At 41.5% G+C, this 16738-nt stretch overlaps 1 protein-coding gene across 2 annotated transcripts in view; it reads right to left on the reverse strand.

Moving 5' to 3' along the window:
• FAT3 (FAT atypical cadherin 3) overlaps positions 1–16738 on the reverse strand; it is a 721964-nt gene that overhangs the window by 63428 nt on the left and 641798 nt on the right. For both annotated transcript variants that reach the window (XM_030918946.1, XM_030918947.1), the window contains one exon: positions 1007–1396. In XM_030918946.1, coding sequence (XP_030774806.1) covers positions 1007–1396 — 390 coding nt within the window. The remainder of the gene's footprint in view (positions 1–1006; positions 1397–16738) is intronic.

Genomic DNA, 16738 nt, shown 5'->3' on the forward strand with positions numbered 1-16738 from the left:
TTCCCTTTATTTCGAAGCACCTTTTTATTCCCTAGGTGATGCTACACGTTCCCCCACAGTTGGAAAAGGATGTGGTGAGAAATGAGTTTTCTGACCAGGAATTGTGAACTGGGTTCAAACAAAGCACCAGTTCCAGCTCACTGATGAGTCTATTTGGGGTGCTGGGTTGAGAAGGCTGCATATCACCATGCAGATCACTTATTAGCATCTGCCTATGCAGGTCATGAAAGAGTGGCAGTCCAAGTGTGGACAGTTGCACATGGAGGCTCATCCCCACAAACATTTTCCAACATGTGCACATATGACTGAAGTCAAAACACCCAACAACATCAAACAGAAAAGCGAGAAAATCAATCAAACTCTTGTTCTTGGAATACAAATGCTATTTCCTCTCCCCATTGAGAAACCATATTGCTGCCCCTGAGTCCTCCCATCTAGAAATTCTGGAGCCAACCTGGGGGTCAGATATTTGCTAAGTAAGCCCACAGCAAGGAGCTTAAAATTTAGCAGGAGCCATCCTTAAAAGCTGGAGGGCACTTTGTGGTCTGCATGTGGGCCCTGCTACCAGATTTGTTTCCTCTGTGAAGGAGGTAGGAGGAAGAGTCCGCCAAGAAGGGCTGGCAGAGTGGAGGAGAAGTAGGATATAGTGAAGTCCTGCATTCTTTTTTTTTTTTTTTGGTGTTGGACACGGTCTTGCTCTGTTGCCCAGGCTGCAGTGCAATGGCAGGAATGTGGCTCACTAGAGCCTCTGGCTCCAGGGCTCAAGTAATTCTCCCATCTCAGCGTCCCAAGTAGCAGGGACCACAGGTGCATGCAACCATGCTTGGCTAATATATTTTTCTAAATTTTTGTAGAGACAGGGTCTCACTCTGTTGTCCAGGCTAGTCCTGAACTCCTGGACTCACTCGATCTTCCTGCCTCGGCCTCCCAAAGTGCTGGGTTTACAGGTGTGAGCCACCATGCCAAGCTGAAGCTCTGCATTCTAAGTACAGTGCTATTTACCCACCTGTCTTGGGGTTGATCTTAAATTTCCCTTGTTCGTTCCCAGACCGGATGAGATAAGTGATCTCAGCATTTGTGCCAATATCTTTGCTGGTAGCAAAAACAGCAAGAACCTGGGTGCCAGGGGAGGTGTCCTCAGGCACCGTCACCAGGTAGTCCCTCCTCTCAAACACAGGGGGGTTGTCGTTAATGTCCAGGACGGTGATGGTGACAGTAGTGAGAGAGGACAGGGACTGTCCAGGACTCTGGTCAGTGGCCCGCACGCTGATGTTGTATGAAGACTGCTGCTCGCGGTCCAGTGGCTGCTCTAGGATGATGATGCCGGATGAGCTGTCAATGGAGAAGACCCCACCAGCTGAGTCTGCCAGGGAGTACACGACCTTCCTGTTGATGCCTGTGGGAGAGACACAGGAACATGAGCGGGCAAGAACAAGGCCAGATGATCTGCGCTAGAATGTCACAGCTTTGCAGACTTTTGAAGGGCCACAACAAGAAAAACAGTTATTACAGAAACAGACAGCTGTGGCTCTACAAAAATGTAAATTTCAGTTTGTGGAAAAAAATGAAATTAAAAGGCAAAGAAACTGGGAAAATATCGGCAACAAATATCAGAAATAGTTGGATATTCTTAATATACAACTTGCCCCCCACAAATCTTTAAGAAAAACTCTCAGAGGCTAATAGATGCAGGGGTAAAGATGTGGCACAGAAAGAGAAATAGAAACCAACCCGAACTGATTAATTAATCAATTACTTCAACACAGATTTATTTAGAATCTACCAGGCACTTTCTAGGGGCTTGCGAGTCTAGCAATGGACAAGTCCAACATTTCTTGAGGAGATTTTACATTATAGTGGGGCTGTAGTGGTGGTGAGGGGAAGCCACTGGTGAGCTGTGAGATGGGAGTCATGAGATGTGATGTAGATTTTAACAGGATCCCTCCAGCTTCTGCTCCTGAACAGATGGAAGGGCAGCCAGCAAGGAAGATGGGAGAGCAGTCAGCAGCCTCCTACAGCAACATAAGCATGCAATCTTCGTGGCCTGAACAAGGCAGATGGTGTTGGAAGTGGTGAATAGGGGTCAGCTTCCACATCTATTCTAAGCACCCAGCTGGTGAGAAATGAAGGATTCCTGGATGTATTCTGAACTTGGAGGTGGCGAGAGTGTTTTCTGATTGTGGAGCTGGCAGGATATAGGATGTGAGAGAAACAGAGGCTTCTAGAATGACCCTTAGGCTTTGGCCTGAGCAACTGGAAAGAGGAGGCTGTCATTAGCTGAGATGGGGAGGGCTGCAGAAAGACTAGGCTTTCAATGAAAGACCAGAAGCCCTATTCTGGAGAGGTTAAGTGTGAGATGTGCATTTGATATTCAAGTGCAGATGTCAAGCAGAAAGTCAGATAGAAGAGGCTGCAGTTCAGAGGAGAAGGCCAAGATAGAGCTATAAATTTGAGTGTCATTGGTGTACAGATGTCATGGAAAGCCATGAGAAATGAATGACGTCACAGGGATTATAGAGGGAAAAAAAAATCCAAGGGCCAGTGAGCCTGGAGCACTCCATCAAGGAAGGGAGAGGATCTAGTCCAAGGGTGCTCTCCTGCTCTACGATTTCAAGAAATGTACTTAGTTACCAAAATACCATTTTATATTACTATGTACTAAAGCTAAAACATATAAACCAGGAAATGTCTATTAACCACCAATTAATTATTGAATAACAGTTGGATTGACTTCTAGTTCTGAATATTGATATAACTGGTTTCATTAGAGGATCTCAGCACTTCGAAACAGTTTAGAAACCTCAAGTTCACTTTAGTTGTTAGGATTTATAAGAAGTAAATTATAACAGCCTTGTCAGCTGAAAAAGCACCATTCTGTTCCTAAATACTCTTAATGAAGACAGACATTAGTCAGAGGTCTTTAGTTATGACAACCATCTGAAAATGTCTTTTGAGAATCATGGAACCTTAGAATATAAGCTCTTAGAGGGGAGGGCCTAACCATCTTTTTTCTTATTATAACACCTCATTTGGCAATAATAAGAGCTAAACATTTTACTTTCCTAGTGTACAATTTCTCTTAAGCCCAAATTCCCAGCAAACCAATAAAATCATATATTTGGAGGAATGACATAAATTGCATTATGTGGCTTTAACCAAAAGGTCAACACTGAGAGCTTGTTCTTGGTTCCATTCCAGAGAGTCCATTTTTTCTGAAGTTTCATCATTTATTTCTTTTTCAAAACAACCGCCTTGTGATGTATACACATCAACCTGTGATTTTATTGATGCTGGGATTAAAAATGAGAAGGCTTTCCTCTTCTCTTGCTGCCTCCTTGAAATAAGGCTTCAGAGCAGCCATTTAGGGGTGCTTTCTGGCTATTGTTGGAGTGACCGCAAGACTGAATTCTTCAACATGAATCCCTAGGGGAATACACAGAGGGGTTGCAGAGGTGATTGAGCTTACACCTGGAAAACAATGGCCCTGTCTGGGTGTCAGAATAGGTTGTGTGCCCCAGAAGCTGCCTTGACTGATTCAATGGTCTCAGGATGCCTCTCAAAGTCACAAAAATGCATTTATGGAAACACATCAGCAATTGACATAAATACACCACGCAGGTTTTCAAATCACACACATTCCCTACAGAATTAACTTCCACCTCCAGCATATGGTACGCTGCTCTTGCCAACAAGAAGAGCAGGCAGGAAATTCACGCAGGGACTTTCATTAGTGCATGTGCTGGGAACTACAAATTCCATTTCACTAATGCATTAACCAAGGACTTGCCTGGTGCAACCAGCATTTTTAGGTGGGCATGAGGAACAACATGCAAAGTCCTGTTTTCCCTAGGCTCTTTGCCCAATCTCCTTAGGGATTTCAGGAGGGCTATGCTTGGAAATTTTTCCTCTTCAGGCCTGAAGATCAGTTATGGAAGAAGGTAATTTCTGACACACTGTTCTGAAGGCCATGGTGCTGTGAAGGTCATGGTGCTGTGAACAGATGAGTGAGGAGAGGTAGGGGCGGATTTGCACGCTGCTGCTCTTTGCAGCAGCAAGGCCAAAAGGGAAGGTGCTTTTAATGGCTGCCTGTGTTTCCTTCACTGAGACACATAGCTGAAATCTAATTCTATTACTTCTGTTCCCGGCCTGCAGCTTTCTCTTCAGCCCTGTTTAGAGGCACTCAGCTGGGCTCTGATCCCCTAGGCAGGAGATTCTTGTTCTCCAAGCTTCCTGGTCAGCTGACTAGCCCTGTTGTTGGAGTGCTGCATTTACAGGACTGACATTAATCAGCCACACAAAGACCATGGCTCCCCTCCGGGCAGATTCTGTTAATTTAAACTCCATGACAGGGTTTTTCTGCTTTACCATAGCAGAAAACTATCCCTTTCCCCTGCAAGTTGCTGACCCACACTCCCCCCACCTCCTCATACATTTTGCTTCTGACAATATCTTGGGCATTCACACCAAGAGGAACTGGAAGATTTATTGTTCCTCTCTCTTTTCTGTTACCAATCAGACTGATAAGGAAGCAAGACCAGAAAGGGGTGGGGGAGACCCAGGCCAAAAAACCTGTTAAATGGCATCACTTAGAATTTGCTGCCTCTCAAGAAAAGAGCAGGATATATTTTTGGAGCATATTAAACCTCCAATTTAGACACAATTGCAATGGATTTCAATAAGTTTTAGAAATAAAGTCAGAAGCATAACGGCCAATTTGGAAAAAGTTTTTTTGGGGTAGCATTTGTGTCTTTGCCATGTGGGCAAATGGAGTGCCATCTTTATAATGAATGCAGGTCATGTTGCTAGAGTGGACACTTCTTATCCAAAGGGGTTTGATAAATGCCATCCTTCAAATTGCTATCCCTTTCTACATACACAGCAGAAATGATGAACCCAAGCAGAAGACTTGCTTGCTAATTGGTCTAATGCTCCTACTGCATGTCATGATGTGTTACATTAAGGTATAACATTAATCCATCATTTTGCCTCTGTGTTTTTAACTATGTAATTCTCTTCTCCAATTTGAGCCTAATTTAATGAAGATGGAGATACTTAGCTTCTTTAAATGCTGAAATGCCAGGCTACCAAGAGAAGTGCGACCTTCATTGCAAGTGAGGTTTCTGCATGTTATCTGTGGCAAATGGAGCAGACAGGCCTTCAGAGAATTGAAATCAAGGAAAAAGAGAATGATTAAAATCCCTATTTGCTCAAAGAAAGTAATAGGTAGTGGCATTTTGTGGAGTGGGATAGGAGGAAGAAAATAGCACATAAAAATTCCTAGTAGCTGTGAAATTCAGGAATGGGTTGTGAAAGACAGCTATATTCTGCCTCTCAGAGGGTTTATAAATGGAGTCCATGTTCCTCTCAATGGGCCAAATGGAAAGTTGAACTTTTTGGACATGGAACTGTACATAAAAGTCAGTTTAAAATGCATTAAAATGAAGGCAATGTGGTCTAGTACTGGAAGTCAGGGGACTTTACCTCTAGGTCATAGCCTGACCAAACTACACAAGTGTCCTTGGGTAAGTCACTTCGTGTCCCTGGGTCTGCATTTCTAGAGTGGCAGAACTCAGGTCAGTTGAGGTCTAAGATTATTTTCCAGCACTATGACTCCTTTCCAAGTTACATAAAGGGAGTCAGTTTCATTTCTATTTCCAGTGAATGCTCCCTGCAACTGCTCATCAAGTTGCTGGACCTGGGCCTAAGTGGGTCAGCATCAACAAAGGAAAAATCCACATTCAGCTGGATCATGACAAGCTATTAGAATCTTCAGGATGGAAGGAAAACTTAACACAGCAGATTCGTACCATTTGGTTAAATGCTCAGAATTCACACATACAGCTTACAGTTATACAGGTCCTTACACTTCAGTGAGAAATAACCCCCAGTGATAGGATCATCCCTAGGGATCTAACCTACCAAGTGCCAGAATAACGTAGCTTTAAATCTGAGATTGCTAAAGGTGTTAAAATCAGCACTGAAACCAGACGGCAAGAGTCACCAACACAGCATATACACTGAGCTATTTTTGACCTGGTCTTTAAAAAGTATTTTCTCTCCTCCTCCTAAGATCAGGATCACTAAACTTAAGGAACCAGAAAGAGCTATGTTCTGCCTGGTTTGGTGTCTTTTGCTGGCAGCTGCCCTAACTTCTCTGCAGGGTTTTGTCTCTGACATTCACTCCTATGTCTTTTGTTGCCTGCATGGGATCTAGCCTGCAGGTGACACACAAAAAATGTGGGTTGCATAGCAGTGGTGAGAGAAGGCATCCCTGTCTTGTGCCACTTTTTAAGGGGAATGCTTCCAGTTTTTGCCCATTCAGCATGATATTGGCTGTGGGTTTGTCATAAATAGCTCTTATTATTTTGAGATACGTTCCATTAATACCGAATTTATTGAAAGTTTTTAGCATGAACGGCTGTTGAATTTTGTCAAAGGCCTTTTCTGTATCTGTTGAGATAATCATGTGGTTTTTGTCTTTAGTTCTGTTTATATGCTGGATTACGTTTATTGATTTGACATAGTGTTGGAAGTTCTGGCCACAGCAATCAGGTAAGAAAAAGAAATAAAGGGTATTCAATTAGGAAAAGAAGAAGTCAAATTGTCCCAGTTTGCAGATGACATGATTGTCTATTTAGAAAACCCCATCGTCTCAGCCCAAAATCTCTTCAAGCTGATAAACAACTTCAGCAAAGTCTCAGGATACAAAATCAATGTGCAAAAATCACAAGCATTTTTATACACCAATAATGGACAAACAGAGAGCCAAATCATGAGTGAACTCCCGTTCACAATTGCTTCAAAGAGAAGAAAATACCTAGGAATCCAACTTACAAGGGATGTGAAGGACCTCTTCAAGGAGAACTACAAACCACTGCTCAATGAAATAAAAGAGGACACAAACAAATGGAAGAACATTCCATGCTCATGGATAGGAAGAATCAATATCGTGAAAATGGCCATACTGCCCAAGGTAATTTATAGATTCAATGCCATCCCCATCAAGCTACCAATGACTTTCTTCACAAAATTGGGAAAACTACTTTAAAGTTCACATCAAACCAAAAAAGAGGCCTGCATTGCCAAGACAACCCTAAGTCAAAAGATCAAAGCTGGATGCATCACGCTACCGGACTTCAAACTATACTACAAGGCTACAGTAACCAAAACAGCATGGTACTGCTACCAAAACAGAGATATAGACCAATGGAATAGAACAGAGCCCTCAGAAATAATACCACACATCTACAACCATCTGATCTTTGACAAACCTGACAGAAACAAGAAATGGGGAAAGGATTCCCTATTTAATAAATGGTGCTGGGAAAACTGGCTAGCCATAAGTAGAAAACTGAAACTGGATCCCTTCCTTACTCCTTATATAAAAATTAATTCAAGATGGATTAGAGACTTAAATGTTAGATCTAAAACCATAAAAACCCTAGAAGAAAACCTAGGCAATACTAGTCAGGACATAGGCATGGGCGAGGACTTCACGTCTAAAACACCAAAAGCGATGGCAACAAAAGCCAGAATTGACAAATGGGATCTAATTAAACTAAAGAGCTTCTGCACAGCAAAAGAAACTACCATCAGAGTGAACACACAGCCTACAGAATGGGAGAAAATTTTTGCAATCTACTCATCAGACAAAGGGCTAATATCCAGAACCTACAAAGAACTCAACAAATTTACAAGAAAAAAACAAGCAACCCCATCAAAAAGTGGGCAAAGAATATGAACAGACACTTCTCAAAAGAAGACATTTATGCAGCCAACAGACATATGAAGAAATGCTCATCATCACTAGCCATCAGAGAAATGCAAATCAAAACCATAATGAGATACCATCTCACACCAGTTAGAATGGCAATCACTAAAAAAATCAGGAAACAACAGGTGCTGGAGAGTATATGGAGAAATAGGAACACTTTTACACTGTTGGTGGGACTGTAAACTAGTTCAACCATGGTGGAAGACAGTGTGGCGATTCCTCAAGGATCTAGAACTAGAAATACCATTTGACCCAGCCATCCCTTTACTGGGTATACACCCAAAGGATTATAAATCATGCTGCTATAAAGACACATGCACATGTATGTTTATTGCGGCACTATTCCCAATAGCAAAAACTTGGAACCAACCCAAATGCCCATCAATGACAGACTGGATTAAGAAAATGTGGCACATATACACCATGGAATACTATGCAGCCATAAAAAAGGATGAGTTCGTGTCCTTTTTAGGGACACGGATGCAGCTGGAAACCATCATTCTCAGCAAACTATCGCAAGAACAGAAAACCAAACACCACATGTTCTCACTCATAGGTGGGAATTGAACGAGATCACTTGGATACAGGAAGGGGAACATCACACACTGGGGCCTGTTGTGGGTTGGCAGGAGTGGGGAGGGATAGCATTAGGAGACATACCTAATGTAAATGACGAGTTAATGGGTACAGCACACCAACATGGCACTTGCAAACATATGTAACAAATCTGCACGTTGTGCACATGTACCCTAGAACATAAAGTATGATAAAAAAAAATGTGGGTTGCACTAAGTTGCGGTAAACTGGTTTTTACAAAGGGATTTGAACTTAAAAGATTAAGTATCTTGGGAAGAAATAATTTGAAGCAATTTCACCAATCATACTTTAGTAACACTTTTAATGTGGGTTCTAATCTCTAATTTTTATATCGACTTTATTGAGGTGTCATAATTTACATATCATAACATTAGTACATTTTAAGTCTCTACCTCATACATTCTCACAAATGTCTACCTTCATGAATCCACTGCCCTCATCAAGATCTAGAAGATTTCAATCCCTGTTTAGGTTCCTTCTTGTCCTATTGCAATTAGTTTCTCAATCCCATGCCACAGGCTGTCTAATAAGTTGGTTTTGAGCCAACACTTTCTCCTGGCTTTATTACTATCTGTTCATCAGTGCTTGAAACACCACAAGTATGTTTAGATTTCAGTCTTTATGACCCAGGCTTGGTGATTAACTCACGCCCTTATTTAAACTAGAAGGATTATCCTTTGAAGAAAAATGATCAACAAAGCTTGGGTTCTTGAGTATGTCATTGCATTCCTTTGCCATGGCCTTATTCTTAAAATACAGCGTTGTTTCTTTTGAGAAGTGGAAGGTTTCTGTCTTTCTTGCAGCAGACACTGGCTATGACACTTCCATTTAATAAGGACTTGCCAAGTGCCACCTGTCTGCTTGACTACTCTAGGCATTGAGTTGAGAGTAAGTGGAGTCCCAAAGAGATCATCCCTAACTCTGCAAGCTTAGCAACTTGGGAAGAATTACTTGAACTAGATGTAGTAGTTTAGAGGTTTACTTTTCTGCATGTCAACCCCCTAACTTCCTGTCTCACATAAATTGGAATGCTGGGTTGTTTTGATTCTGCCTCTGAGATATCTCTTGAATGTCTTGTGGCCAGGTGAGGCTCTCATTCTCTCTTGGCTAGACTGCTGTAAGAGACTCCTAATTGCAAACTGCAGCAGAGTTGATACACTGTCGTCTAAACTTAACCAGGGCTAAGTTTCTAAAATTCTGGATCCAGGCTTGCCCCAGCTCGTCAGACAGCCACTGTCTTCCAACTTCCTATAAACAGAAGCAAAAACTTTTGAGAATGGCATTCTAGTCCTTTGCAATCTGGTCCCGACCCCGCTTTCCAGTGTCATCTCCAGCTCCACTTCCATTCTGTACTGTCTACCCCAGTGCTGCCTGAAGGTCCCCCACATATCTCCTTCCCTGGTCTGCATTTGTGCTTTGCCCTCTTCGAATGTTCTCTTACCTCTTTCTCTTGTCGAAATCCTACATATCCTTTGCAGGGTCTCCTCTGGAACAGCTTCCTTAATTTCCTCAGTCATTTCCTCCTCTGTGTTCCCTTAATGTTATTTTTGCCTCTATTTTTTGCATTATCATTAGTTTATATGTATATCCCCTCTCCCAGTAGATTAGTGTACCTCTTAGGTAAAGGAACTGTGTCTTATTATCTTTGAATCCCAAAACTGAGCACAGAGCCTGGCACATAGACAGCAATGAATGTTGAACTGCAGAAGAAACAACTAGGGGACCAAAGCAAGTATACATTCCTGCTAACATAACATACGTAGGTGATGCACACAGTACACATATATGTCCATTGCAAATGTATGTGCTGAAAGAATGAAATAACCTTGAAAAAGGGCAATGTGGAGAAAACTGCTTTCTTTTATTAAGAAATGTTTAGTTTTTTAATATTTAAAAATGTATATAAAACATTCATATACATATACAAAGCTTTTGCTAAATAGATGTTTGCATTTGTGAGAAAAAAATGGTACCTACCCAATTTTCCAACAATGAGGACTGGTTGAATCCATCATCCCACCGTCATATGGTGTATATAGGATACTATGTACAATGTCACGTAAAGATGTAAAAGAATACATAAGGGCAGAGAAATACATTTGCAGGTCATCAAAAAAGCAAGTTACAAAATAATATCTAGTTTATGAGCCTAGTTTTGTGGAAAAAAAAAAAGGCAGAAGGGATTTCTATCAAAATGGTAACCATGTTAAAAATGACTTGTTTTCTTTTTTGTTTACCCTTCTAGGTTAACAGCATGTTTGTAAACACACAGCATGTTTGTAATAAATAAAAGAACTATTATAAAAATTATGTACATGAGAAATAGTTCTTCAATATCAATTTTGGAGAGCAATCAAGTACTCAAGTTGTTCTGCAGGCCAGTTTAATTCTCAACATACATACCACTTGAAATTGCAGAAAAGATACATATTCCATAGGTTACTTTTTCTGGATATTCTATGCTTCATTATAGTTCGTCTTCAGAAAGACACTGGCTCTACTTGGAAAATCATTTTGTCAAGTTCTCATTATAAAGTTATTTCAAGAAATGTGATTTAAAAATAATTTTCTTTTCTTTCTTTTTTTTTTTTTTTTTTTTTTGAGACAGAGTCTCACTCTGTCACCCAGGCTGGAATGCAGTGGCATGATCTCAGCTCACCACAACCTCCGCCTCCTGGGTTCAAGCGTTCCTCCTGCCTCAGCCTCTGGAGTAGCTGGGATTACAGGCACATGCCACCATGCCCGGCTAATTTTTGTATTTTTAGTAGAGATGGGGTTTCACTATGTTGGCCAGGCTGGTCTCAAACTCCTGACCTCAGGTGATCCACCCACCTCGGCCTCCCAGTGTTGGGATTACAGGCATGAGCCACCATGCCCAGCCTTAAAAATGATTTTCATAGTTAAATTAAGCAAAGAAAATGGCTAGCCTAAAATTCTTCTCTCATCCTCTATGGAAGGCAAATAAAACCCCATTACAACGAAACAGCTTAAACAAATGGCTCCTTTTTCCTCTGTTTGAAATATGCCTGTGGATAATATGAAATAAAACAGAAAGTTGCCATGAGGAGGCCCATGGAATTAGCAATTAATTTTTCAGTTGGCAATTAATTTTAAATAGACTCCCTAATTACTTCTGTTTTAAGTGCCTTTTAAAAGTTCTTCACTGGGCGATGACTAAAGCTGGCATATTCCCATGGGCAGAAAACCAACTCCTGGGGTCAGTAGCCCCTTGGTTTTTTGAAAAGTCAAGAAACACAGAAGGTAACATCAGTCACAGAGTCCAGGAGACCCCGATGACTGCACCAAAAATCTACCGAGGACTTGCCAATTGGACTGGCTGTAGCTCTGCTGGATAGGAGTAACAACATGATTGCGGGCTCCTGTGCAAAATAAAAATACAGGGACTCTTGTTTAAACAGTATTAAGACACTCAACACAAGCCAGAGGAGAGCATTAAATGAAATACAGGGCCCTTCCAAGCAAGGAGCTCTGTTTGACTGCACATCTATAAAACTTCCCATTGCTGGATGAGATTATAGTTATACCTTCTGTGATACCTAAAAAGTTGCAGCTCATCTGGCTATAAACTTTTTCAACTACCTATGGGTTGGCATGAAGCTATGCCTGGGATGATTAAGTGTAAGTAAACGAATTAATCAACTAAATACTCAAAACTCCATGTTTATTGGTACACGAATGTCTGTGGTGGATAGCAACGGGTTTTCTGTACGGGCCACTAAGTGTGACCACTGGATCCATTCATTCATCCATCTAATAAATACGTAACTCCTGCTGCATGGCAGGTACTGGGGATACAAAGACAGATGGCTCCCACCACTTATGTCCTCTCAAATGGCTCTCATTTCTCAGGAGACAAGCATGTATAGAGTTGATTGTTGGAGAGGAGTGGTCAAAGTAAGTTTCTCAGAGAAGAAAACAAATGAAGTGAGTCCTGAGGGAAAGAGAGGAGTTGTCAGTAGCAAAATAAGGTGGAAGAGTGACAGGAAGAAAGGGCATTACAAATTGTGGGAACATGTGTGAAGTTAACAATGCTGAAATTGCAAGGTATGCTCAGAGAAGGATAAAGGGTTCAGCATTATTAAATCCCTAAGTTTAGAACAGTAGAGGCTGAAACTGTCTATTTTCAGAGCCAACTGCAAGTTACCAGAGGTGTTATAACCAATTATAGTTAGTGTAAACTAGAAACTTGGCCTAAGTTAATGGATAAATTAGCAGAAAGAAAAAAGAAAGATTGGAAGGAGCAAGGTGGAGAGGATGCGTGGGTGGGAAGTGTTTTGTAATATGTGAGAAGTTATTAAAAGAGCTTACGAGCAGATGATGGACAACATAATCGTGCCTGTCAAGGAGGCTTCACAAGGTGAAGTGGTAGGATGTATCCTGCAGCAAAGCTGATAAGCACATTTCACAGAGCCTCAACATGCCCTGGTGAGGCAGGGAGTCAAAGCTTGGGGTCCTTGGATTTTCTGCAGAAAATGCCCAGGGGTGGATGGAGATTTTCCTAGCTATATTAGTACTCCCTTAAATCCATCCTCTGCATTGCTGAGTGTTGGATCAGGACTGATCCAAATTAGCAGCTCAGAGGCTTTTTTTTTTTTTTTTTTTTTTTTTTTTTTTTTTTTTTTTTAAATAACCAACCTGTGGCATCTACAAATGAGGTAGCACATGAGTGAGGGAGCTTTTGGAAAGAACCACTGTGATCAACTGTTAGGGGTCAGAATTCCCTGCTAATGGGTGACTGTGCTAAAACACTTGCTTAAGGCACCTCCTTTATGGAAGGAATTAGCTGTTTCCTTTGACAGCTAGTGTTTTGACCCCTGTTTGGAAGAAACTGGATGTTTAAAAGGGTAATGATAATAAGAACTTACATATGTCAAAGGCAAAAACTTCTAAATAGGGAAAGGCGTAACAGTCAACTACAGAGAAAATAAATGTCCAGCTCCCTCCTAGACTTTCTGAATTAGGTTCTGGAGATGGAACCCTTGTCTGTTTGTTTGTTTAGGCTGTTTATTTTTAAAAACTCTCCAAAGGATTCTGACACAGAAATGCTAGAGTGTCATGGCCCTGCATCTGGTTGGTTGCAGGCACTGTAGAAGGTGTCCTAACACTGGTAGGAAGTAAAGAATTCAGGGAGGGGTTTATGGAGCCCAGAGCCCTTCGCTCAGATCACTATCCATTTAACAGATGTCTTGGGAGGGGCCATGTAACCTTTTTGAACCTCGATTTCTCCATCTATAGGTGGGAGCATCCAGATCTGTAGGTCCCCTGGTAAGATCACATGCATGTTTTTTGAGCTCTCTAGAGAAAGCCTTAAAATAGAAGATGATATTTTTGATATCTACAACAGACAAAAGGCTTTGACCACAATGTCCTCCAGAAAATGACTCATGTTTCTCAGTCTTTAGGGAGGATTATTTAATTTTTACTGACATTTTAATAGTCCCTTAGCCACCTTCAAAGATTTAACACTTTGGAGAATAACAGCTTTGGGGAAGGGGGTAAAATACATTTAAATCAGTGACCTATGCAGCTTAGACATAACAATTTCTAAGGCAGTAGGGAAAACCAAGAATAGATGCTACTTAAGAAAAAACAGGCTGAAATCAGAATGGAATCAATCTCTTTCAAAACATTTTCCTGTCGAAATTGTTGGAGTATAGAAAAAAGCATTAGTCTGAGGTGATGATAACCTCCTTTTTGATCCAGCTTTGCCACTAATTAAGTCATCCTGGGAAAGTCTCTTTGTCTCTGGACCTCAAGATTTGACTGGATTTTGCCTCGGGGTCTTTTCAGTGATAACATCCTAAGATCTAATAGGATGGCATTTCCGTAAGAATTGGACCTAGTGCCCCACAGAGGGCCCATGAATCCATGAGAACAGCAACAAGGAGCAGCCAATAGCTTTCCACCATCACTCATCCCTGCCTATGTCAAATAGCTGTGCTCCCAACACAGATGCACTGCTTCTTCCCAAGGTGGGCCCCGTTCTAATTGCCACTGATCTGCACAAGAGCCCCTGTTCCTTGGAGAGTGGAACCTATGAAAAGATAATGTCTATGATCAGGGAATCTTAAGGATGTGTAGATAGACTTGAAGATGGCCATGAACTTGCATTAGTATACTAGTTCTCTCTTGCTCCATGCCAAATTGCCCCAGAACTTAGTAGCATAACATAACAAATATTTATTATTTCATGGTTTCTATGGATCAGGAATCCAGGCATTAGTTAGGTTGGTTATCTGTGGCTCATCATTTCTCCTGAGGTTGCAGTCAAGCTGTCAGGCAGGGCTGCAGTCTCATCTGGAGGCTCAAATGGAGGTTGGAGGGTGGGTCCATTTTCAAGAGCAGTTGTTGATAGACCTTGATCCCTCACCACGTGAGCCTCTCTCAGGACTGCCTCACAGTACCACAGCTGTCTTCCCCTGGGGCAAGTAATCCCACAGAGAGTAGGAAAGAGTGTTGTAGACTGAATTGTGATCCCCTAAAATTCATATGTTGAGGCCCTAATTTCCACTGAGACTGCTTTGGAGATAGGGCTTTTAGGAGGTAATTAATGTTAAATGAGGTTGTTAAGGGTGAGGTCCTAACGTGACAGGATTAGTGACCTGTAAGAAGAAAAGAAAGACAGATCTCTCTGCACCCACGCACCCAGGTACCCCTAGGAAAGGTCATGTGAACACATTGGGAGAAGGAGCTGTCTACAAACCAAGGAGAGAGCCCTGGACAAAACCTGACCAATGCTGGCACCCTGAACGTAAATTCCCAGACTTCAGAACTGTGAGAAAGTAACGTCTGTTGTTGAAGTCACCCAGTCTAGGGTACTTTGTTATGGCAGTCTGAACAGACTAATACAAAAAGCATTGCCAAGATGGTGCCACAGTCTTCTTATAACTTAATCTCTGAAGTGATATGATCACTTCTGCCACATCCTGTTCATTAGATGTGAGTCAGTAAGTCCAGCCCCCTCTTAAGGGAAGGGGTGTGAATATCAGGAGGTGGGGAATCATTGGGTTTATCTTAGAGGCTGCTACCATAAGGGAGGAATATGGCATCTTTATTTTCATTAACCTCTAACTGGCTTTAGTGTCACATTCCATAATAAATGTAGGCAACAAGTCACTGTGGTATGAACAGCACCTGTGGTTTTGTAACCAATATAAATCAGATATTTTCTTATTATTTTATGGTTGTTGTACCTGCCTCTGCTTACCACTACTTTGAAACATGGGAGTTATTAGACTACTGCACTAGATTTTGTTATTTAATATATAAAAAGAAATTCATATTACTATATAACAACTGAAAAAATGCTTGTACAAATCTATTTTATTTGTAACTTTTTGTATTTTATTTTTTGAGATGTAAAATATTATTCTGAGAGGTGATTCACAGGTGTTATCAAACTGTTAAGGCATTTGTGACACAAAAATATTAAGAATCCCTAAGCAAGTGATATTCAAAGTGTGGTTCTGGGAACAGCAGCATCAACATCACCTGGGAACTAGTCTGAAATGCAGATTATCAGGAGGTCCCTTCCCTGACCTACTGAGTCAGAAACTCTATCGGAGGGACCCAGCAATCTGTTTACACCCTCGAGGTGGCTCTTAACGCTCACTGAAGTTTGAGAACCACTGATCTAGAGTCTCATTCAGAAATTGCATTTTCCACAAGCTCCCAGGTGACACTGAGACTGTCGGTCCAGGGACCACTTTTTGAGTACCACTGTCCTACCCCTGACTGTAGCATCACTATTAACTGAATGTCTGTTAACCAACCCTCCTGTGGCCCCTATCATGATGTCTGCAGCCCTGCTACTAACTAGCTGTGGCTCAGGGCAAGTTACCTCACCCCTCAGAGTTTATTCATATATTAAATAGAACGAAAAAGTATGCTAAGTTGCAGGGTTATTACGAGAAATGGGAATAATGTATCTAAAGCACTTGGCACAGTGCCTGAAGTGGAGCAGAAGCTCTGAAAGCAGAGAGTATTAGCCATATTATGAATATCATTTAAAGCTCTTATTAAGTAACTGAGGTTGCCTAGGAGGGTTCAAGACTAGTAGAGAAGAAACACGCATGCAGCTCTCTGTCAGGATAATCAGGACATGCGTGGGAGCTCAGAACAGGGATATCGAACTCCAGCGAAGGAAAATGTGGCCTTACGAGTTCAAAGTGCTTTTTATTCACTCTTGGACCAGTCTCACACTGATGCTTTGAGGTCAGCAAAGGGAACATTACTGTCATTCTCACATTACAGAAGAAGAAACTAAAGGCCCAGAGAAGCTAAAGACTTGCCCCAGGTCACTAATCATCAGGGCTTTCCCCATGCTCTTGTGAGCTCTTGATCAAT

Source organism: Rhinopithecus roxellana, chromosome 15, assembly GCF_007565055.1.
Source record: "Rhinopithecus roxellana isolate Shanxi Qingling chromosome 15, ASM756505v1, whole genome shotgun sequence".
NCBI lineage: Eukaryota > Metazoa > Chordata > Mammalia > Primates > Cercopithecidae > Rhinopithecus > Rhinopithecus roxellana.